This window comes from Chiloscyllium punctatum, chromosome 5, assembly GCF_047496795.1.
Source record: "Chiloscyllium punctatum isolate Juve2018m chromosome 5, sChiPun1.3, whole genome shotgun sequence".
Classification (NCBI taxonomy): domain Eukaryota; kingdom Metazoa; phylum Chordata; class Chondrichthyes; order Orectolobiformes; family Hemiscylliidae; genus Chiloscyllium; species Chiloscyllium punctatum.
In genome coordinates this window covers 60,187,216-60,210,994 of record NC_092743.1, presented here as the reverse complement: position 1 = coordinate 60,210,994, position 23,779 = coordinate 60,187,216, and the positions used below count along the sequence as shown (strand labels likewise).

Here is a 23,779-nt window from a genome sequence, read left to right as displayed (position 1 = left end):
TTATGCCAATCAACTGGGCTGCTTTCACCTGGATGGTGTCAAGCTTCGTGTCGTGTTGGAGCTGTACTCATCCAGGCGAGCAGAGAGTATTCCATTAAATTCCTGACTTGGTGTTGAACAGGCTTTTGGGAGTTAGGAAGCAGGGGTTACACTGGCTGCATTATTACTAGCTTCTACTCTTATACTCACATACTCACTGTATTTCTATGGCTAGTCAAGTTGCGCTTATGGTTCATGGTAACCCTCAGATGTTAACAGTGGGAGGATTCAGTGATGGTAACATCATTCAATGTCAATGGGTGGTGGTCATGTTGTCTTTTATTGGAGATGGTTATTGGCATTTGTGTGGCACAGTTGTTACATGCAACAGATCAGCCCAAGCCTGGATATCGACCCAAATCCTGCTGAATTTGGGTAGTATTTGAGGACTCACAAATGGTGCTGAATTTTGTGACATCATGCACAAACATCTCTAATTCTGGCCTAATTCATGAAGTTGTGAAAATGGTCAGGCCTAGGACACTACCCTGAGGAACTCCTTCAGCGATGCCCTGGAGCTCAGATGACTGACATCTTCAATGTGCCAGGTATGACTCAAATCAGCAGAGAATTTTCCTCAATTTCCACAGACTTGAATTTTGTTGGGGCTCCTCAAAGCCACAGTCAAATGCGTCTGTAATGTCACATCACATCTCCCCATGTTTCAACCTAGGAGTAATGAGGTCAGAAGCTAAGTGCCCCAACAGAACCCAAACTAGACATCAGTGAGACTATTGCTGTGCAAGAGCTGCTTGATAGCACTATTGACAGCATCTTCCACCACTTTATTGTTGATATGCAACAGATAAGGCAGTAATTAGCTGAGCTTGAGTTGCCCTCCTTGTTAGACATACCTAGTTAACTTTGGACATCATTAGGTAGTATTGTAGCTGGCCGTGCAACAGCAAGTTCTAGAGGATAAGTCTTCAGTAATGTTGTCAAAACTATAGTCTTTGCAGTATCTAGTGCATCCAATTGCTTCTTGCTATCTCGTGTAGTGAATTGAATGACTGAAAACCGGCATCCAGGAAATTTTGGAGGCAGAGATCAGTCATTTACTTGGTACATCTGGTTTAAGATGAATACAAATGCTTCAACCCTACCTTTTACATGGATATGCTGGTTTCCCAGTCAGAGGATATGGATACTTGTAGATTGTCTTTCTCTGTAGGTTTCTTAATTGTTTACCTGTATTTGATCTGTCGTTTACAAAATCACTTTGTTTTGTCTATACCTTGCTGCTTATATTGTTTGGCATGCAAGTAACCCTGTTCTGGGACTTCACCAGGTGAACAAGTTATTTTTAGGTATGGCTGTTGCATACTTGATTCCTGCACTCTTTATTGAATCAAGGTTGATCTCATGGCTTGATAGTAATCACAGAATCAGGGATGTGTCAAACCATGAGGTAACAGACTGCATTGGGGTACGACTCTGCTAATGGGGCGGAGCACTTCATAGATGCCCAGTCTTGAGTTGCTAGATTCCAAAGTGGTTCTATTTAGCATGGTGATAGTGCCACACAACACAATGTAAGGTATTATCAAAGTGAGCACTGGACTTCATCTGTACAGCGTAGTGTACTTAACATTGGTGAGGATGACGTAAAGTACAATCTGTCTGTCTCAGATGCATTTATCCATGACAATATCAGTAAGAATGACCACCATAACGTCATTGTGGAGACTGAGGGGAAGGTATAGGGGCAGGATTCAGTAACCAAGTGTGAGAGTGAGGAGGATAAGGTGGCAGATGGGAGGAGAAATTAGGGTTAGTGTGTCGAATAGATGAGGGGAGAAACTGTCAGGAGGATTAACGGTAATGCGTTAGTTTGCTGATGGGGGTTGGGAATGCTGGATAGGAGACCGTGATTGGGAGGAGTCAGGTGGACAAAGGATGGGAAGTGTCAGTTAAATGGACATGTTCAGGACAGATCCAGGTGTTAGGTCGTTGTGTTGGCTTGTATGTGGTCAAGACAGTGGAGAGGGGTGGAGTAGAAAGTGTCAAGTACTGAGAGGTCAGGGTTCGCAGGTCAGGGTTCACAAGTCAGGGTGGAGGATTGTTAGATCTGGGGGGTGGTGACTGGTCTGACAGCTAGGTATGATAGCAGGGTCAAGGGTCATCTCTGGGGAAGGCTGGGCAAAGACGTGTGCACGCGCGTGTGTGGGGGTGGGGGGGGGGGTGGAGAAAGGAGGAGATGAGGTGGTAATCTTGGGCCTATGCATTAGGAAAACTGGGTATAATCTGTGTGTGTGTGTGGGGGTGGCAGGGGGATTTGCTGGAAGCTGTTCAGAGGGTGTAGTGGGGGTGGGAAGAGAAAGGTATCAGCCATGACCAAATGGCACAGCACACTTCTAATTCTGCTGCTGTATCTTATGGAAGAGTCAGAGATGAGCCAGGACTTCAGTTTAACAGATAGCCAAGAGTTAAAGTGTGATTTTAACCCACTAACATCTGACTTTAAGAGACTTTATTGGTTTTTCATTTTGCCATATAATTCAAAGTTCAAAACAGGGATAGCTTTTCCTAAATCATCATAAAGTTCTCATGAAGTCACAACTCGAGAATTTCATCCAGCTCCAAACCACTCCCTTCATCATAGAGATTGCAATGGTTCACAGCAGCAGCACACCACAATGTTTGCAAGATGATTGGTGGTGAACAATAACTGCTGATCTTGTCAGTGAAGTGCAAACCCCTTGAAATAATGAGAGGGAGTTAAACCCCCATAAACCTTGCACGGTTAACACCATGTAATGTGGCACATTATTTTAATCAGTTGATATAAGATAAAATTCAGAATAATCAGTTTTAAAAATGGAAAACCATTGATATTTGTAAAATGTTAAAATGAGCACATTAGCCATTGGGATAAAAATAGATAGAATCCAACATTAAGATCACAGGCTGGGCATCAGTTGCTTTCAGTTATCAGTTGTAGTTCATTAGCTGTTGTCAAATAAATTCTTAACGTGTTAGTCATTTAATTTCAATGGCTGAGACATCTATAGAATTTTGTGTACAATATAAACATTATTTCTGGATGGCAATTAAATTTGTTTGAAGTACAAAAGGAAGAAAAACGTTTGCTCTTGTCTGCTAAAATAAGCAACATAATAACACCAATCCACTGAAAGATTGATTTCAAAAGACCCAAAGGAAAACCACTTCTTTGTAATCATGCCAATCATATCAGTTATATTATGGACTTACTTTTCTCAGATGCCATCTTGAACTGCTGATCCAGCTGAACATGCAAGCTTATGAATATCATTTATAGTACTTGCAAAAATTAATTAACACATAGCATTTGTTTTTTGTCTCTTGCTCAAAACTAAAAGCCCTTCTTCCTATCATGTTACACTATCAACAATAATTGCTGTCCCCGAGTTGAGAAAATGATGCTCATTTTAAAAAGGTTACTATTTTACAAAAGGAAACTTCATCTCAGTTCTGCAATAATAAAAACCACTCTGTTGGCACTCAAATTTGCACAAAAGTAGGTCTCAACTCTTCAGTTGGAGAAACCTGAATTATCACTAAAATTATGACCTGGGTACTTGCTTTTTTAAATTTGCAGTCCTTTTGGAAATCAACAAACGAAAACATTTAAGCTACAAACCTCCAGGGTATTCTGTTCATATCAACTAGCCAGTATTTTTGAATTAGGCCCAATGTGCCAAATCCAAATGACTGCCAGATTACTCAGACCTCTTGGCATCATGGTAGCCCACGAACCCACCAACACACAAAAACAGCAGCTAATGAACTTGAAAGACCCTAGACAGATAACAAGCAAAACGAACTACAACAAACACTACATTGGACAAACATGCAGAAAACTAGCCACCAGGATACACGAACACCAACGAGCCACAAAAACTACAGGACACCCTCTCACTAGTATTGTTATATACAAATAAGAAAGGACCCCACTTCCACTGGTACAACACATCCATCGTAGGACAAGCCAAACAGACATGCACGGGAATTCCTAGAAGCATGGCATCCCAACTGGAACTCTATCAACAAACACATTGACTTGGACCCCATTTACCATCACTCTGAGAAAAAGAGCAGGAAATGACATCACCGCCCCCCCCCCCCCCAAGGAAACACAAACATTTAAATAGAAAACAGAAAACACCAGCAGTGCTTTGTCTAAAGGCTCACTGAAGATGTTACTGAATATGGCAAAACATCTGAAAATGAACCTTCCAGCTCAATGAGCAAACCAACATCCAGATTAATCAATTAGCACTAAATGCAAAGTATCGCAGATGACAACGGAAATGGAGATCAAAATGTGATGGAAAAACTCAGCATCAGGTGAACAGATACTATTGGACACTTGTCATTTTTGTACATTATTACTGTTCCTGGATCTTGAAGAAGATGGACATCTATATCCTCAAATAAAAATTTGTTGTCCATGAATAATAAGAATATTGATCAGTTTTATTTTTAAATTCATTCATTGTATGGGATGTGGGTATCACTAGCTGGCCAGCAATTATTGCCTGTCCCTAGTTGCCCTTGAGAAGTTAGTGATGAGTTGCCTTTTTGAACCACTGCAGTCCACCTGCCCTTAGAAGGGGAATTCCAGGATTTTAACACAATGACAGTGAGGAACCGATGATACATTTCCAAATCAGGATGGTAAGTGGCTTGGACGGAAACTTGCAGGTTGTGGTGTTTCCATATATCCGCTGTCCTTGTCCTTCTAGACGGAAGTGGTCATGGGTTTGGAAGGAGTTGTCTGCACCTTTGGTGAATTTCTGCAATGCATCTTTTTATACAGCATACACTGCTGCTCCTAAGCACCAGTGGTGGAGAGAGTGGATAATTGTCGAAACATATGGGCTGGTTTGTCTTGGATGATGTCAAGCTTCTTGAGTGGTGTTGAGGCTGCATCAATCAAGGCAAGTGGGGAGCATTCCATCACATTCCTGACTTGTTCCTTGTAGATGGATGACAGGCTTAGGGGAGTCAGGTGGTGAGTTCCTCCCCGCAGTACTGCTAGCCTCTGACTTGCTCTCATAGCCCATGTTTATGTGGTGAGTCCAGTTAAATTCTGGTCATTGATAACCCCCAGGATGTTGACAGTGAGGGATTCAGTGATGGTAACACCACTGACTGTCAAGAGGTGGTAGTTAGATGGTCTTTTATTGATGGTCATAGTCTGGCATTTGTGTGGCAAATGTTACTTGCCACTTGTCCGCCCAAGCTTGGAAATCGTCCAGATCTTGTTGCATTTGGACATGGACTACTTCAGTAGCTGAGTCGTCGTGAATGGTGCTGAACACTGTGCAAACAACAACAATAAACATTCCCACTCTTCACCTTATGATGGAGGGAAAATGATTGACGAAGCAGCCGAATATGGTTGTGCCTCGGACACAAACCTGAAGAATTCCTGCACAGGTATCCTGGAGCTGAGATGACAGACCTCCAACAACTACAACTGTCTTCCTATGTGTCAGGTATGATTCCCCTGGATTCCCATTGATTCCAGTTTTGCTCAGGGTCCTTGATGCTACATATAAGGACTGCCCACGTTTGAAAGATACAAAATGGCCAACAAGGGATAAACAGAACTAAACAGCCTGCTCCTGTAAGACACAAAATGGCCAGCAAGGGTTACATAGAATTAAACAGCCTGCTCCAGCATTAAGTAAAACACAATGGTACCTTTGAAGAGGGCTACTCCAAGGTGAACGGAAGGCCCTACATGGTCATCAGGGACAGTTTAATAAGAAGACATCTAAGAACAGATACAAGTCCATTAAAATACAACAATTGGTTGATTCCAGCCTCATTCATGAAAGGAATTTGTCCAAAGGAATATAAACTTAACTGTGGAACGTGAATTAAATTGGATGCATAGTAAGATCCAAGGCCTGGCGATTACAATGTCTGTTAAACACCATGAGATAATGGGTACCTAGGGATGTCCATAGGAATGCCCATTGTTGATTAGATGTTTCACAGGATTGGATGTACAGAATAAGGGGAAGGCATTTATACAGATACATGAACAAACAGGGAATAGAGGAAGTGAAAATGCATGGCATAAACCCTTCATCAAGAATACCTGAAACATGGATTCTCCTGCTCCTCAGATGCTGCCTGACCTGCAATGCTATTCCAGCGCCACACTTTTTAATTCTGATCTCCAGTCCTTACTTTTTCCGAGGGAATAGAGGGGTACTGACCATGCGTAGACAGATGCAAATATCTTGTTATCATGGTCAGCACAACGTGGGCCAAAAGGTACAGTTCCAGAGCAGTACTGTTCTCTATTCTATGTTTAACAAACTGCATGGAGAGGAACCATTGAACTAAGTTTCCAGTTTTACCCTCCACCCATAACACTAATTTTATTTTTGTCTGTATGTACATGTGTGCAGGGAGAATTTTAAGAAGAGGTTACAGTTTTAACTAGTGGTGTCATACGTCAACAAGTCACTGTTGTTCACCTGTAATGAAAATCTATTTAGTTCTAATAAATAGCAATTGTCATGAAGGACAGGGAAACCTGGTCTGTGCTTTCTGTTAAACTGAGTTCAAAAACAGAAACGGGGAATTTTGCACACTTCAATAAATCCTTTACTTTTGTGGTGACTCCACAAACATTGGGGTTCAATTTCCAGTACACTACCCCAGTGAGGTGAAACGTTAGTAAGACTGTTCCATTTTAACCTATTTAGTAGAAGGCAAAATCGACTTTTATACTGAGTTTTGCTTGGTTGCATGAAGGTGACTTAGGTATCTGGTGACAAAGGAGCCCAGATTGTGACTTGGGCAGAAGTCCAAACTTCTCACATCAGTAAACAAAGGCAAGGCTGATTGAGGCTGGCTGTCAGCTACCTTTTTGTTTAATTCTTCAAATAGACAGAGAGGGAGTTGAAGAAAATCTCAAGACAAAAGGTTGCAGCTAGTGCGTTTGGCATGAAGAGGAGAGTGACTTTTCTATGGATTTAACATGATTTCTTGTTGAAGGAGTATATGGTATGGCAACCTAAGTCTCCAAGAGATTTATTCCAGCACAGAAGGAATCATCAGAAGTGAGCTTTACTGCAGGTAGTACGTTTGGGACTACTTTTGAAACAATTTTACCACTTCCTAAAATGGAGGACAGTAAAGGGGCAGCACAGGTTCAATTCCAGCTTCGAGCAACTGTCTGTGTAGAGTTTGCACATTCTCCCCATGTCTGCATGGGTATCCTCTGGGTGCTCCGGTTTATTCCCACAGTCCAAACATATGCAGCTCAGGTGAATTGGCCATGCTAAATTGCCCATAGTGTTAGGTGCATTAGTCAGAGAGAAATGGGTCTGGGTAGGTTACTCTTTGGAGGATCGGTGTGGACTTGTTAGGTCAAAGGGCCTGTTTCCATACTGTAGGGAATCTAAGCTAATCTAAACCATTTGAAAGATGGAAGTAATATTCAACTGGCTCCCTAATAAAAAAAAAATAAATTTTGCAGATATTGGACAGTGACGTAAAGCTGTGGTACAGGATTTTTTCATTTCTGCTAAAAGGTTGAGGAATAGCTTTCCCACAGTTGTCTCTTATTTGCCCACCAGTTAGCTTTCATTCAATGCTGCGTTTAGTATGTTTCATCAGAATTAAGGTCTTAAAGCTACAAAGTTTGTCATGTGATCTTGTTAATCAGTTACTGGGAACACAATCTTCTCTGAAAATTTAGCAATTGACTAAATGCATTAGCAGGCAATTCTGATGAGGTTTATTAGTTTGATGCCTGGAATGAAGAGGTTGTCTTAACAAGCAATGTTGAATATGCTCAGCTCGTTTCCATCGGAGTTTAGAAGAGTGAGATAAGTAGGGAGAAAAAACAAAGCTGAAAATGGAAGTCAGGAAATTAGGAAACAACTAAAAGAAAAGAAAGCAAGCAAAGACAAATAGGTGACCGTTCTATAGTGGTTAGTGATACATATTTGAATACCAAGAGCCTTGTGAATAAAACAAGCTGAAGGCACAATAGTCTCTTGGAATTTTGATTAAGCCATTAGTGAAATATTTGCTCACTTCTGCCACTTCCATATTATCTATTATTGAGGAAATTGCTGCCTTTCAGATGACACAAAATCTGCCTTTCCAAGTGAACGTGATGAGATTTTTTCTGTATAGTTTGAACTAAAGCATGGAGTGAAAGGAGAAAACGCTGTTTCCACATAATGCAAACAAAATGAATTACTTCAAGTTTTTAAATACTATTTTTTGGATCCAAATTTACATTGATCAATCAGAAATTGTGTATTTCCACTTTCCACAGGCCAAACTTACATCAAATTCTAAAAATCTGCATTTATTCTCCCTGGTCTTCAAGACTATCAGCCTATTTCCTTTTGCTCTGGGCTCACCCTTGCCCTATAGATGTTTGAAACCAATTATTTCACTGACATTAATTGATCTGAAACATTAATGTTTTCTGACTCCACACTTTGCCTAACCTGTTGAATATTCCCAAGTTTTTGGTTCTTATTTCAGATTTTGATTATCATCTGGGATATTTTGTTTTGTTCCATTACTTCAAACTTGGCTTTCAATGCAGAAAACATTTTTTGCTATCTCTGCATTTCATGTTAAGAAATTTCTTCAACTGAATTACGTAATCAATTACTCTCAAGCATCCTTCAGGACAAAAAGTCTCAATCTTTAAAGGTCAATAACTGCCATTTCATTCAATCATCAACATCTATCACTGTCCACTACAAACAACCTGATATCCAAAACACAATAATAAAACAGTAAATGAAATAAAGGTGATGAATACTCAAAAAAAATTGTATTATATACCTTCAAACTTTAAGACATTCATGAAAGTAGAAACAAATACTTGACTTGCACACTTCTGAATTGCAATTTTATCTCAATTCCGTGTACATCACAGCCAATTAGATTATCCCACGAATTAACAAACACCATAGCTCTACAAATATTATACAGAAGGAAATGGTTAATGATAAATGAAGTATAATTGTTTCAGAAAGTAGATTGCTTTGCAATATTGATTAGTTTATACCAGTTATCTCATCAGGACGCCAAATAAATTCTTCTTTAGATAATAACGGGAAAAAAAAAGTTTGAAAACAGGAGTTTTGTTTGACATCAGTGTATAGCAAAAACGCTTTGTGCATGAAAAACACCAAGTAGATCCCTGAGGAAAGTTGACATTGTAAGCATGGAGCTAGCACAAAATCAACATTCTGTCTCCAGTGAACTGTATTCAAAAATAGCTTATTTTGTACCATAGTTTGCAAAGTGAGTTAAAGCCACCGACATTTACATGCAAGTCCAATTTGCACCAACTGTACTGAACAAATATGTATTCAAATTTGAATGGCAATACCTCTCAAATTTGAGACTAAAATTTGAACAATTCAGAAAATTTAGAAGCGTGTGTTCATATGATGGACCAAAATTTCGTCACATTCTCAAATTCTGCTTTCCTATGGTTATAGAAATAATGTTGACGTTTTTATGATCCTGTGTCATATGGAGTTATGAGGAGTTGACAAGCACTTGAGTGCTCCAAAAGGATTTTAGAATTAAGTCAGTTATCCCCCTCTAAAATCATCAGAACATTACTAGCTTTAAATACTAACTTGTTTAGGTTCATAGAAAGTTACAAAAGATGATTTAGATTAACATGCCTATGCCAACTTTCTTCAAAGAGGCATTCAATCAACACCATTCATGTTCTCTTTCCCCAAAGTCTTACAATGCTTTTCCTTTTAAAATGAAAGTTTGGAAAGTTACAGTTCAATCAGCTTCCACCACCCTCGATCTGTGACTATTCTATTACGATATAGTACTGAAGCAATTTATTTTCACAGTCATAACCCAAAAAATTTAGCTTGCAATTTCTTTCCTTTTATGTAAATTTTAATGCAACGAAACCTTTAGGCATTTAAATAACTTTTTCTATTAAAGATAAAAATGGGACAGAAGAAACATGTTTCCTGAATGGAAGCAATATGCAGCAAATAGCAGGTTTAAATTTGTTAGTTGAGCTCTGTAAATAAACCAGAGGGCTCTTGTGGCACTGTAGTAATGTCCCTACCCTTGGACCGTGAGGCACAGGTTCAAACCCAAGGGTGGGTTATAACATCTCTGAATAGCTAGATTAGAAAAACAGATAATTTTTTTGAAAATTCGAAACCAACTCTGGGGTGGTAGTGTCCCTATCCATGGGCCAAAAAGCCCAGGATTAAGTCCCAACTGCTTCAGAGGTGTGAGGTAACATCCTGAACAGATTGATTAGAAAATAGGTAAATTAGAAACCACCTGATTAGGTACATTTTAAATGTTCAATCTAAACAAAACAAATCAGTCATAATGAATATTTGCTTTGTATTTTAGGACAAAATTGTGCATGTGTACAGGTGAAGCTTGTTTTGGATCAATGGATAGCCACAAATAATTGCAAAGTAGCAAACCAAGCACATGATTTGTTTCAAAATCATTAACTTGCACAAATGGAGGGACTTACTCCACTTTTCCTGAAATCAAAGATTAAGCACAATGATATACTCATGAATATTATCAATTGTGATGCAATTACTGTAGGTCATGCAGAAATATGTAGTAAATTTAGTTATTTCATTAATTCCTGCTATCCTGATTGACTTCACACCAACATAAAAAAAATTCAAGTGCTCTGCCCAGGAGAGGATGTTGCTGTTTATTTTAAGTTCTAACTCATCCCTTGCATCCATCAATTTATTCAATCCTCTTTATTTCACTTTGCTGTCTGGCCAGTGTGTTTCTCCATCTTCAATGTTAGATAAAGAAATGAAAGGTTCGCAAATTAACCTCAAAAGAATCCCTTTTAAAAAAACAAACATGTTGAGCCAAGTTCTGCATCATTTCTCAGAAAGAATACATCAAAGACGAATCACTGGCACAGCCATTTTGAGAAATAATACTGAACAAATTGCTTCCTATCTCAATCTTTTTAGCAATTGTTGTGTTAAGTCTCATCACAACGGCCAAATCTCTCAAGTGTAAAGCATCAACACAATGGGATAAATAACCAGTTTCTCAATTTTTGAATATTTATTTAGAGGAGTGATGACCAAAACTGAACTAACTAAAGGAACATTCAGGATACTAGGTTAAAGGATACATTTGATAAACATATTGATAGAGAAAGAAGATTGGAATGGAGTTCAAATAGACTCTTAGAATTCTTAAAAATTACATTATTCTTGTCTCATCTACATTTGTAAAACATGCCACAAGTTACTTTCAACAAATGATTTCCAACCAACACACATATTGAAATGAATTTTGTTGTTGTAAGGAGTGAAAAGACGCGAGGCATAAGAGACAAGAGAAAAATCAACTTTACCGTTTTAATCATAAAGAACAGAAATGATGCAATGACGGAAGAAAAATAACAAGTACAAATGCAAAAAGCTCTCGAGTCACAAAGGACAATGATACAACATTGGTAGCACGCATACCATCTGTAATGATAAAAAATCTTCATGCATCAATGTTGCAGGATTCCACAACAGGATAGTCATCTTTACACTTAAGCGAGGAGACGAAAAGGACCTCGCTAACCTAAGAAAACTATGCATATCAATGATATTTGATATGATAATAATTTCAACTGCAAAGTAGTACCAAAGTTTCAAATTCCAACTCGTTTAAATGCCTGAAATAGTGTGGCATTTAACCAAAGCTTGGTTATAGCTGCAGGTGATTATAACTTTAAAGATGGCCAAACCAAATTAAGATCACTAAACATTCCTCAAACATACTCTGTACATTACCAATGGACTGTGTTGCATCTTTCCTCTGTTCCTCCACTGAGCACAGCTATAATAAATAAAATTTCAGGCAATTTTTCTGGACCAGAAATTGAAATGAGAATGATCTTTCAAATCCCCACAAAAGCAGTGCAGACCCTTTCTTCTTACAAGCATAGATAAATTTTCAGCCATTTTGTTGAACCAACTTAAAAACAGCCAATATTGAATAATCAGACCTTTAATTTACTAGATTGCCTACCATCATTCAAGTCCTGGAGCAGATTTTCTTGACAGGAGAAGTCTAATTTCACTTGGATATTCACTCTAAAAATAGCTGTCTTCCCAGATTCAAGTGGAAATTGTGCGAGCAATTCTTCTAAGTTCCAGCTCAGAAAGTCACCATACAGTTTTTCTGTGAATGACAATAGAACTTGATTGTGATATACTGTTATATTCTAGTAAGCGGTTAGATTGACTAAGACAAGCTGGTAAGAAAATGAAGGTTGTACGCATTTTTTTAAGGTCAAATTAATCACCATTCGTGCATGACCATGAGATGAATTCAATGAACAGATTTCAGTACAGAAATTGAGTTAATTCAAAAAAGTAAGTCAGAACACTAAAAATTCAGACATTACAATCCCAGATAACAATCCAAAATTGTTATTAATAATAGATAATTCTTAACATTTGAACTTAATGATGTAACAAATAAATCATTTCACTTTTTTTATTTACTCCATGAACACAATATGGTACAATTACATATAAGGTACTAGAAATGAGCTTAATTAATGACTGCTTAGTTCTGGACCACATTGAGCATTAGGAAACCAGAGTAAAATGAATTATTATACCCTTTTTCTGTTGACAACATACAAGGTAGACATATTCATTACACAGTCAACAAATTACACAGTTGGAGAAAATATTGCACTATCTCCAAATTGTTTTAATGCAAACTATCTGACGTATCCAAATTAATTAACTTTTATTTCCATAAATTAAGGTACAGAAGTTGCACCAATTTGTATCAGCATAGCATCTAACTAATTTCAAAATACTTTACATCCAAGCTCAAAGCATTGTTTTTAAATGGGTAAACAACATGTTGACTAATTTCCCAAAAAGCACATTACAATTCCATCTATGTATGATATATGTAGAGTTTGGAAACAATAGTTTTTCTTAAGTATGGTTCAGAGAGCAAATTTCCCAACAGTAACAGTCAAAGCAAGACATGCTGTGTCACTTTAACCGCAATATTTTAAGTTTAAAATGTGCCAAACGTGATGCTAATTGTGCTATTTACAACTGTTTCACAGTGAAAAGGTTTCCAAATAATATTATCTCCAATCGATTTTTTGGCCTACATTTTATTGTTTAGTATAAAACATGTCCCTGTACTGATAGTGTTCAGCTTCCCACTCCTCATTCAGTGTACAGCCTTTCCTTTCTTCCCTTCACTCCCAAAGATCCCAACAGCATTCCCTACTCTTCCCTTCCTTCCCCCGCCCCCCCAATACACACACACATACACACACACACACACACACACTGACTGCATTCTCCCTTACAACCCTGCACAGATCCTGACAGCTTTTTCTTTGGCCCTACAGACCCCAATAGCATTCTCTCTGCTCCTCCAGATACAGACAGTATTCCCCTTCACCCCCACAGATGCAGACAGTGTTCTCCCTTCTGCCTCACAGACCCCAACAAAATTCTTCAACCTCCATCAGGGATGCTGGTGGTATACTAGTAAATGTTATTGGGCTAGCAATATGAAACCCCAGATTAACTGCTTGGGGACATGGGTTTGTATCCCATGATGGTAGATGTAAAATTTAAACTCTTTTGTAAAAACTGGAATTCAACAGAAACTAAAATGCTGACCACTGTCAACAGTGAGCCAGATTTTTATGACTAATGTTATGTTAACTCCACTTTCTCTCCAAAGATGCTGCCAGACTTGCTGAGCTTTTCCAGCAATTGCTGTTTTTGTTTCTCATTTCCAGCATTTGCAGTTCTTTCATTTTTTCTTTCCCAGTTCTGCCAAGAAATCTTTGTACACCAATTCAGCATTAAACCTATTTGTTGTTTTGAAATAGTGATTGAAGAAATATTGCAAGATTGCACTTCCTGACCAAGCTGTGTCTACTGCATAATTTTGTTTAAAAACTTAAATTGATATAGTTTTAGATATATGGTATCATTATTTCTGATTAATTTATAGGATCTTCACTGTAACCAGAAAATATGCTCATTTTTATGTTATGACCACATATTGGAGAAACTAGTGACAGTGCATTCTTCTGCTCTTGGTTATAACAGTGTCACAGAATCATTACTGTGCAGAAGAGGCCATTTAGCTCGTGTCTACACTAGCTCAGAGCATTTTGAGGTAATGCCAATTGTCTGCTTTGTCCCCTTAACTATGCTTATCATTCCTACTTAAATAATTATCCAATATTTTCTCAAATGAACCGGTTTCTGCCATGCTATGCATTCTATCCCCCGACAACCTTTGCCTTGTGAAAAGGCTTTCTCTTGCCTCACATTTGCTTCTTTCGAAAAGTGCTTTAAACCATATCCTGAAATAAACAAAGAACTGTGAAAGCTGGAGATCTAAAACAAGTAAAACAAAAATCACTTTTGAAACTCAGGATTTCAAGCAGCATCTGTGGAGAGAAAATAGAGGTAATGCTTCAAGTCCAGTGACCCTTCATCAGAATCCAGTTTGAAGAACAGTTCAATGAATGAACAATTCATTAGGTGCCACCTGCACGCCTTGCCCATGAGGGCCTACGAATTCTTCCTCTTCCATTCAGTTCATCCAGAACAGAAAAAACCCTGAATGTACTAACTCCTTCCTCAATACTATACAAAATTGAAACCTACAGATGGTGTGAAGTATAGCTATGCATTTAACACATACAAATTAACAGCACTTAATTACACACAAAACTCTAACATGTCATTTTCTATGATGGGGAAAAAGGGGAAAAACTCGAAGAACATAAGTCAACAAATAAATTGTTGACTAAGTTATTGTTTTAAGATTAAAGAAACTCCTACCATAAAGAGACATACATTCCCACTCTCAACGTAGAATACTAACCTTTATTATTTATGGTTTTAGCAGAGATCTCTAATGTTTCTAGAAGCTCTGAACCAATATTCTCCAGTTTGATGGTCAGCTGTTGCAATTCCCCATTAAAAAGGTGAATAGATACACTATTGGATACCTCATCACCTGACGATGGCAACAGAATGTGCGCGGACCTCGAGTAAAAATATTTTATCAGTTAATTTACATACAATTTTGCACAATGACGTTACGTTTTCATTGTTACTGCTTAACATTGGAGGTTTATGCTACCTACAAATACATCAGCCCACTAAAAATTAAAATCAAAATCATATAACATCTGCACATTTATCTATTACAGTAAAATCTGAATGAGCAACATTACAACATTAGAGACTATAGTTACTCCTCCTTGAACAAAGAATCCCACATGTCACCTGATGCACCATATTCTACAGGTGTTACCTTTTAACCATAACAAAATAGATAATTACAGGTTAAAAAAGGTAAATGGAAATATCTTGAGAATTATGTGACCATAATCAATTAATTTTGGTTAACAAATATTACAAATCCTAAACATAAGTGACATATCACAGTTAAGTTTGTTGCACTTAGCCAGTAGGTAGAATTTAATAATTTAATTTGTAAAGTCATGCTCCCTAACAAAACTTAACATAATCTCTTAACCAATTAACAGTCAATTTGTTGAGCACCATATCTTATTGTATAAACCCTGTCAAATTATACCAAGCTTTGGAGATGCCGGTGTTGGACCGGGGTATACAAAAGTTAAAAATCACACACCACCAGGTTATAATCCAACAGGCTTAATTGGAAGCACTAGCTTTCGGAGCACCGCTGAACTACCTGAAGGAGCGGCGCTCCAAAAGCTACTGCTTCCAATTAAACCTGTTGGACTATAACCTGTTGTTGCGTGATTTTTAAACTTTGTACCAAAGCTTTACTGCTAATAAAATATATTGCCCCAAAATATTATCTTTTTCAGTTAGATCAGAAAAAAAATCAAATCATTCTAGTTCACATTACAATTGCTCTTGCCACTCCATCTGATCCATTTAACCATTAACAACAACTAACAGCCCCAATCAATTGACTGATTGCATTTTAGAGAAAAGCTTTTATTTTAGATAATAGCTCCATCTGCAGGCATAACGGCTCATTAAACTGCCAGTATTGGGTTGGCGTGTCTGGTTTGTATTAGAATGATAACAGATGACATGAATGATAACATATAGATCGGAAAATATTGCATTTTCAGTTTTAAGCTCTTTGATTACAACACGTAAGTAGTATTACTTGAGGGAAAGAGGGGCATATTTCTGCATGGAATTTGTCCTTTGCCAGAAGTAGAATATATGAGGGGTTTGGATAATGTCATCTTTGAAAAAAAATTAACGTACAGAAATTGTTCAAATTATAGGAAATGCTTTACAATCGGGAATAGGATTGGTGCAGTGGTTTTCAGCAGAATGCATGCTGACAGAGCAAAAATACTTTTTCAATGTTAGTTCACAATCAATTTTGTACAAGAGTTATTTTTTAAAATTGTTGTTGCTTTGTGCATTTGAGGTTTATACTACCTAAAAACAAAATCAGTACACTAAAAATTAAAATCAAAATCGCATAACATCTCCACATCTACATCTAATCCAGTAAAATCTGAATGAGTACAGTGCAACCTTTACAGACTATAATTACTCCTTCTTTAACATAGAAGAATCCCATAATGCCACCTGATACAACAGGCACAAATAAATAACTGATGTACCATATTCTTCAGACATTTTTTAAACCATAACAAAACAGGTAATTACGGGTTCAAGGCAATGATACAATTTTGAAAAATTTTGAAAAATACTGCAATCTAATAATATTGGTTTAAAAAATATTACAAACCCTGAAAGTATAAGTTTTATGTATTTAGCCAGCAGTTATAGTTTAATAACTCAGTTTGTGAAGTCATGAGAATGGAAAAGGAGTGTATTTGGGAACCAAGCAAGAATCATAGAGAAGACCGGGGTTCAAAAAATACTTAGAAATGCAACACGTACTAGTGAGCTAGTCAGTGAAGTCAGAATAAGAAAAAAAAAGAAGTCTAAATCAGGGTTAGTGCATGTTTAACATTCAGGGTTAAATATTCCACTGCCAAAGGACTTACTGCAATATCAACTGAAAGCCTGTACTCTTACAATACAGACAGAATATCTCAGTAGAGGGGAGACTGACTGTAACTCAGAAATAGACCCTCATGGAGTCACACATGTGGATTCCCCCTGTAGCCCCAGAGAGAGGTATTTGCCCTTTCCAGACAAATCAGATAGCCTTGGCCACAACTGCCTCCCGCTCCCATGGTTTTGCTTCCCCTCCATATTAGCATAGGTATGTGAATCCCCCATTTACAGCAGGCAAAAACCTTCTGCCTTAATCTCTTCCCATCAACACAATCATGAAGAACACAATAAACAGTTTCTATAATCCATTCACGCATTATGACAAGACAGCCACATTCACTGGGCTTTGTAAATTTATAATTACCTACTTTAAAGTATGTGATGACAATCATGCATGTGACTGATAAACCTTTTGTTTAATTCCTATAAAATATACTGTTTGTGTGTAGAGCAGAGATTCATGAGGAAGTGTCACTACAAGTAAACACATGGCTACTTTGGAGATGCTTTGAATCTCTCACCGACTGTCTGATAATAAAGCTACTACTGTTGTACAGAAAACTTGTGTCATCCGGGTTTGTGGAACAAAGCAGGTATCAACACAGGAAAAAAGATTAGGGAGTCACAGTGCAGATTGCCTTACGGAGTTCATTTGTTGTGACAACAGAGACTTAACTCAAGGAAGGACAAGACTGGTTGTGGGTGGCACGGTGGCACAGTGGTTAGCACTGCTGCCTCACAGTGCCAGAGACCCGGGTTCAATTCCCGCCTCAGGCAACTCTGTGTGGAGTTTGCACATTCTCCCCGTGTCTGCGTGGGTTTCCTCCGGGTGCTCCGGTTTCCTCCCACAGTCCAAAGATGTGCAGGTCATGAATTCCTAGTGTTAGGTAAGGGGTAGATGTAGGGGTATGTGGGTTGCGCTTCGGCGGGGCGGTGTGGACTTGTTGGGCCGAAGGGCCTGTTTCCACACTGTAAGTAAACTAATCTAATCTTAAATACTCATGCGTACAAGGTATTCAGAAAAGGCAGAAAATGAACCAAGCAGAAGGGATAGCATGTCTCAGATTGTCCAAGCACAGCGTCAATTTTGTTGAGTTAAAGAACAAAAAGGACACAATTATATTGCCAAGTGTAATTTATAGACTGACTAGTAGAAAGGATGTAGAACAAATCTGAGGGAAATTATTGAGAGATACCAACATCATAGTGTAGTTATAATGGAAGACATCAATTACTCAAACCTCAATGCACAGGGAAGGGGAGACAATTGTTTCTGGATTGCTTGCATCAGAGCTTCAGAGTAATATGTTTCCAGTCTAACAACAAAGGATAGAGTTTTTAGGCCTGGTTCTTGAAAGAAAGAGAGTAGGGCCACTGGATCAAGCATCAGTTGGGGAATATTTAGGAGACAACGATTACCATATCTCAAGGTTCAGAATGATGGTGAATCACTTACAACAATTCAGAGTAGAAAAATCAATTGGTGGAGAGCAGACTTGAATGAGGCAAGAACAGCTGGGCAGGATTAACTGGAATGAAAGGTTAGCATAAACAACTGTAACTGAATAATGGCTATTTTCAAACAGGAGATGGTTTTGTTCCTAAACTAGAAAAGGGAGAAAGAAATAAATACAAAGCTCCCTGAATGACAAAGGAAGTAGAAATTAAGAATAAGAAAAAAATGTGCTAAAATTGATGACCAAGAGGAATATTGAAGATTGGGGGGGAGGAATCACTCAAATTAGAGAAGGAAAGGGGAATTAGGAGAAAAGACAAATGCCAACATAAAGGTATCCCAGAGTCTTCAATGGCAATATAAAAAGTAAAAAGAGTACAGTTCACTCAGGAATAATAGGGAGATTTACACACCTCAATGCAGGGGTTTGACTGAGGTGTTAAATGAGTACTTTGCATCTGTCCTTACCAAAGAGAGATGCTATCCAGACTATGATGGCAGAAGATGGAAAATGATCACTAGGAAGTTTCAAATTTGAGAGCGAAGTAGTGTTGGGTACACTGTTGGCACTTGAGTTGAAAATGAACCAGGACCAGATGAGGTACATTCAGGGATGAAGAGAACATGGAAATTACAAGGACTGGACACAATCTCTCAAATTACCGTAGTGTTGAGGGAGGTACTGGAAAACTGGAAAGTTGCAAATTTTATAGCCTTATTTGAAAAAGGCTGTAAATATAAGCCCACCTATTATAGACTTCATTAGCAGTGAGTTTGACTTCAGTGGTGGGGAAGTATGACCTGAAACTGAACTGAACCAGCCACAAATACTGTGGTTGCAAGAACAGGTTAGGGGCTTGGAAAGTAATTCACCTCTTTCTCGAGGTCTGTTCACAAGGCACAAGTCATGAATATGATGGGGAATTCTCCACTGACAGAATGGGTGAAGCCGCAAAACTCAAAGCTTGGACACCATCCAGGACAACATAACTCAGTTGTTAAGCATCCTAACTACACCCTTTAACATTTACTCTCTTCCACACTGTACCTTCCAAATACTTGTCATTTCTCAGCCCAAGTCTGACCTACAATGAAAGGAAGGGAATTACTTAAGATAGTTTGACTTAAGACAGTGCTCTGATAAACTCTTGCAGTGATGCCTGGATGAGGCGGTGATTAACCACCAACAATCACACCCACCTTCCTTTGTTCTAGGTATGACTTCAACTTGCAGAGAGTTTTCTCCCATTTGCCACTGATTTCAGTCTGGCGATGGCTCTCTGATGCCACACAGTCCAAAGGACCCTTGATGTCACACTCTTTCACCTCTGGAATTCAGCTCTTTTATCCATGTTACAAGCAAGGCTGTAATGAGGATACCAGCTGAGTGGCCCTAGTAGAATCCAACTGAGCACAAGTGAGCATGTTATTGCTTAGCAAGAGCTGTTTGATAGCACTTTTGATATAACCTTCCTTCATTTTATTCAGGATCAAGGGTAGACTAATCGGGCACTAACTATATGGTTGGATTTGACCTATATTTTGTGCATTGGACACAGCTGGGCAATGTTCTACAGTTATCAGGTGGATAACAGCATTATAGCTGTACGAAAACAGCATTATTAGGGGTATGGCTAGTTCTAGAACATATCTTCAGTGCTATTACTGGAATTATATCAAGGCCCATGACCTTCACAGTATCCAGTATCTTCAGGCATTTCTTGATATCCTGTGGAATGATACTTGCTGAAAACAGTCATCTGAGATGGCAATCTCAGTACAAGACCAAAATGACTTCTGGAGGTGGATGCAAATGATTCAACCTCACCTTTTGCACTGACATGCTGCACTCTCCCATCATTGAGAATGAAAATATTTAGGAACCCTCAACCAGTTGTTTCTTGTTTAATTGGCTATCACCATCCATGGCTAGATGAAACAGGACCATACAGGATAGATGTCAATTGTTGTTTGTGGAATCACTTAACTCTGTTTATTTCACATGCTTTTTGGCATGTAAGTATATACAAGGAACAAGTGTAGGGCACTTGGCCTTTCAATTCTGTTCTGCCATTCAATTAGATCAAATCTAACCTGATTTTAACCTCAATTCTATATTCCTCCGTGTCCCCAATAATCTTCCCTCCTCTTGCTAATCAAGAATCGAATTGGACCTTAATAATCTTTAATCATTCTGCATCCAATGCCTTTTGATTAATGGAATTACAAAGACACTCAACCCTCAGGAAAAATGTTTTTCATCCGTTTTTAATGGTGACCCCTCCTCCCTTTAAACTATGACCCCTAGTTCTGGATTTTCCCCACAACAGGAAATATCCTTTCCACATCCACCAGTTAACTCCCCTCAGGATCTTCCATGTTTCAATTAAGTCACCTCTCACTCTTCAGCTCCAGAGTATGGAGGCCTAGTCTGTTGAGCCTTTCCTCGTAAAGCAACCTGTCCATTCCAGTTACTGGTGTAGTAAATCTTTGCTGAACTTTTCTAAAGCATTAACATCTTTCTGTTTGCATGGTGACCAGTACCATATAGAGCACTACAGTTGCAGTCTCACTAATGTTTGGTGTCGTCCGGTGAGATAGTTTCACCAGATTGATATCTCACTCTTAGATATGCCTAGCACTTCTCCCAGCATTGCCTCCTGCACAAATTATGGAAGCATGGTTGAAGCTCTGATTTGACACAATCTTAGGGTGCAACATATGCCAGGAGAAGAGGTTACAGATTGTGGTTGAGTACAATTCTACTGGTGTTGATAGCCCACAGTAACCCAGGACTGTAGTTTCAGTTGCTAGATCCATTTGAGATCTGTCTTATTTAACATGGCAGTATTACCACACAACATGAAGGTTAGTGTCTCAATGTGAAGACTGAATGCCATTTTCAAAAAGACAGTGATCACTCCCACTGTCATGAATGGATGCATCTGTAACAAGTGGACCGATGAGGACAGAGTCAAGTAGGTCGTGTTCCCTCTCATTAGTTTCCTTATCACAAACTCTTGTCACACAATATCTGCGTCCATTGAGGACTCAGCTAAGTCAATGTCATGGAACTCCGACATTCAGTACGTCGTGCTCTCTGTGCATTCTCCAATTTCTGTTCAAATGGAGTACAGATTTAACAGCAGGAGTTTGTCTTGTCTAATTTTGAGCTGGAACCAGGAGATCACACAGGGTCTAAAGTGAATGTTAAGAACCCCCAAAGCAATTCCCTCCTAAATGTATACCAGGTGCCACCACCTCTAGTGGATCTAACCTGCTGATTGTCTTAAAGTATGATTCTAAGTCCTAAGAATATGGCTAGGTCAGGTTGTTTCTTGCATTTCTGAGAGACAGCTCTCCTAACTTTGGCACAAGCTCCCAGAAGTTGCTTATGAATGTTTCTACACTGTTAACATGATTGTGCTAGTCATCATCATTCACGATAGCCAGGTCGATACCAGGTATTCCCTTCCTTTTTTTTCCCAACTTTGTCATGGTTGGGTTCAATAACATGGATACTTAATTATGAAATGAAAGCCAGGAGGTTTAGAGTGGATTTGAGGAAATGTTTTGAACCCAAAAGCAGTGGAAATCAGAAATGCACTCAGGAGGAGGGAATTATAGACAGAAAAAAGCTTAACCTTCACAGTTTTGTGGACGAGCACTTGAAATGTCATAACATTCAAAGCTAGGGCCTAAGTGCGGGAAAGTAAGATTAACTTCAATAAGTTGGCACAGACTCAATGAGCCAAATGGCCTCTTCTGTACTATATGACTATAACTGGGCCAGCTTAAAGGGCAATTAGAATCAACTATATTGCTGTGGCTCTGGAATTGAATGTAGGCCAGGCGAAGTGAGGATGACAGATTATCTTCCCTTTTAAAAAAAAAGTGGGGGGGATCCAAGATGGCGGCGATCCAGCAAGTCTGAGTCTATAGTGCTCCTCCCAAGACTTGGGCAAAGTGGGTCACCCACCCCCACCACACTCACTGAATCATTTAAAATAGCTGTTTAATTTAATTAGTTGCTTAGTATTAAATTTAAACAATCTAATCTTCAGTAAAAATGACTAAAGGGAAGGGAGCCCGCAGCTCTCAGCAAGCAGGAACCCCTCCCCCACCCTCTCCAGCTGCAGCTGAGGCGTCCGCAGCCGCCCTGGGAGACTTACCTATGGTGGCGAGCCTCGTGGAAATCATCTCCAAACTGGTTGCGAAGATAGACGCTTTTATTGAAGAGCCCCGAAGTTGATGGGACTCTCTCTTGGCCGTGCTGCAAAAGCACGACCGAGACATCAAGGAAATCAAGAGCCGAGTCGGAGGGGCAGAGCTAAAGGCCGCGACCTCCGAAACTACAGCACAATCAGCCGTGGATCGGGTCTGGACTCTTGAACAGCGAGTCCAGACCTTAGAAAATCATATTGATGACCTCGATAATCGAGGTCGTTAAAAAATATTCATTTGCTGGGCCTTCCCGAATGGGAAGAGGAAGGCCAGCTTACAGCGTTTCTCAAGCAGTGGCTGCCACAGCTTTTAAATCTGGAGGCTGGATCAGGCCAGGTAAGGGTAGAATGGGCCTGCCGCGTTGCAATACGTGGGCCCGGCTCGAACCAGCGTCCCTGCCCGGTCCTGTTCCGGCTGCAGAGCTATAAGGAGAGGCAGATACTTCTAGAAGCCTCTAGAAATCTTGGAAAAGATTCCCAAGCCATGATCTATAAAGGATCCAAGATCATGTTATTCCAGGACTTTTCCCCAGCTCTGGTCCGAAAGGGGAAGGCATTCGATGAGGCGAAGTACTGTTTAAGGGACTTAAATATTCAGTACTCCTTACGCTACCCAGCGATGCTACGCTTTAACCATGAAGGATCCGTGTATAACTTCGGATCGCCAGAAAAGGCTAAGGAATTTTTGGACTCTCTCAGATAAATTGTAAGAGACAATGGATGTTGGTTTGCCTTCCCCCCACTCCGGTTTATATTCCCCCCCTTTTCTTTTTTTTTAACCTTACTGTTTTATTATCATCTTGGGGGGTGGGGAGAGAGATTTATTTATCTGTTCTCTATTTAATGATTTTCTCCCCCCACCTTGGTTTTTTAAAAATTATTCCATGTAACTTTGGGGGGTGGGGGTGTCGAGCTAATGTTGGTGGGGGGGGGGTGGGGGGAGGTGGTTACCTTAATCTATCTTACCTCTGTCTCGAGGAGTGGGGTTG

At 39.2% G+C, this 23,779-nt stretch overlaps 1 protein-coding gene across 4 annotated transcripts in view; it reads right to left on the bottom strand.

Annotated features, from left to right (window-relative positions):
* Positions 1 to 23,779, bottom strand: part of trappc9 (trafficking protein particle complex subunit 9) — a 619,414-nt gene that overhangs the window by 466,175 nt on the left and 129,460 nt on the right. For all 4 annotated transcript variants that reach the window (XM_072570417.1, XM_072570415.1, XM_072570419.1 and 1 more), the window contains 2 exons: positions 14,947 to 15,110; positions 12,085 to 12,237 (listed from right to left, as the gene is read on the bottom strand). In XM_072570417.1, coding sequence (XP_072426518.1) covers positions 12,085 to 12,237; positions 14,947 to 15,110 — 317 coding nt within the window. The remainder of the gene's footprint in view (positions 1 to 12,084; positions 12,238 to 14,946; positions 15,111 to 23,779) is intronic.